This window comes from Ovis aries, chromosome 3, assembly GCF_016772045.2.
Source record: "Ovis aries strain OAR_USU_Benz2616 breed Rambouillet chromosome 3, ARS-UI_Ramb_v3.0, whole genome shotgun sequence".
Taxonomy (NCBI): Eukaryota; Metazoa; Chordata; class Mammalia; order Artiodactyla; family Bovidae; genus Ovis; species Ovis aries.
In genome coordinates this window covers 13,140,339-13,141,934 of record NC_056056.1, presented here as the reverse complement: position 1 = coordinate 13,141,934, position 1,596 = coordinate 13,140,339, and the positions used below count along the sequence as shown (strand labels likewise).

Genomic DNA, 1,596 nt, shown 5'->3' with positions numbered 1-1,596 from the left:
AGTGAAACAGTCAGAGAGAGAAAGACAAATGCTCTATGGTCTCACTTACACATGGAATTAAAGAAAAAACAAGCTCATAGAGAAAAGATTGGAAGCAGGGGAGTGAGGGGATGGACAAGATGGGTGAAAGGGATTCAAAGGCTCAAACTTCCAGTTAATAAAATAGATAAATAATAGGCATGTAATATACAGCTTGGTGACTACAGTTAATAACATCATATTGCATATTTGAGAGTTGCTAAGGGAATAAATCTTAAAAGCCCTCATCATAAGAAAAAACAAATTCTGTAACTATGCATGAGTATGGATAATAACTAGACTTACTGTGGTGATCATTTTATAATGCATGCACTGATTGATTCACTATGCTGTACACCTGAAACTAATGTAAAGTTATATATCAATTACATCTCAATTAAAAATAATAACAATCCTGTTTTTTTAATGGTAATAGATGGACAATACCACCTGGACCAGTGTGTCCCATTTTGTTCTTTGGGGCATTTCTACCCACCAGGAAGAGCAGATCCCGCTCTGTCTCCTTTTTCTGCTCATGTCTACCATCAACATTTCTGGCAACTCTGTCATCATTATCCTGATTATCTCTGCTCCACGCCTCCAAACTCCCATGTATGTCTTTCTTAGCAACTTGGCCTTGGCAGACATCTGCTTCACCTCCACCACAGTCCCCAAGATGCTGCAGAACACTTTCTCTTCTACCAAGGCCATTTCCTACATGGGTTGCTTAACACAGACTTATTTCTTCATTTGCTTTGCAGCCATGGAGAACTTCCTCCTGGCTGTGATGGCCTATGACAGATACATCGCCATCTGCCACCCTTTCCGCTACTGTATGATTCTGAACAGGAAGCTGTGTTCACACTTGGTGGCTGTGTGCCACATCCTCTCCCATCTTCATGCCCTGCTGCACACCTTTCTCATGGGCAGATTGATCTTCTGTGCAGATAACAGGATCCCCCACTTCTTCTGCGACCTCTACCCTCTGATGAAGATCTCCTGCTCCAGCACCCACCTCAACACCTTGAGGATTCACACGGAAGGAGTCATTGTCATCAGTGGCGCTCTGGCCATCATCATGGCCTCCTACGCCTGCATCATCTCAGCAGTCCTCCAGAGCCCCTCAGCCAAAGGCAAGTGGAGAGCCTTTTCTACCTGCGGCTCCCACCTCACTGTGGTGGCTATATTCTATGGGACCCTCACCTGGGTCTACTTCCGGCCCCTTACCAGCTATTCAGTGGCTGGGGGTCGTACCCTGACTGTCATATACACAGTAGTGACCCCCATGTTGAACCCCTTCATTATAGCCTAAGGAACAAGGATGTCAAGGGAGCCTTCAGGAAATGGATGAACAGGATCTGGACTTCTTCATTTAGATAAAACCCCAAAACACAGTTTCAAGTTTTATCTATGATTTCAAGCTGTAACTATGAAAGATTTTTGTCCCTCAAATATCTGTTTCCTTTAGAACTTCCTAGAAATATTAGGTATGTATCACAGTTTTCTCATGGGATATTGCCTAGAAATATTTCTTAAACCCAATTGTAAAGTAAAATAAAGTAAAAATAAAAATTTTTT

The 1,596-nt window shown here is 42.5% G+C and overlaps 1 protein-coding gene across 1 annotated transcript; it reads left to right on the top strand.

Moving 5' to 3' along the window:
- The first annotated feature begins 454 nt into the window (after window positions 1-454).
- On the top strand, window positions 455-1,330 carry LOC101116979 (olfactory receptor 1Q1). The gene has a single exon (XM_012175924.3). The coding sequence runs from the start codon at window positions 455-457 to the stop codon at window positions 1,328-1,330; it is 876 nt and encodes a 291-aa protein (XP_012031314.2).
- Window positions 1,331-1,596: the final 266 nt, after the last annotated feature.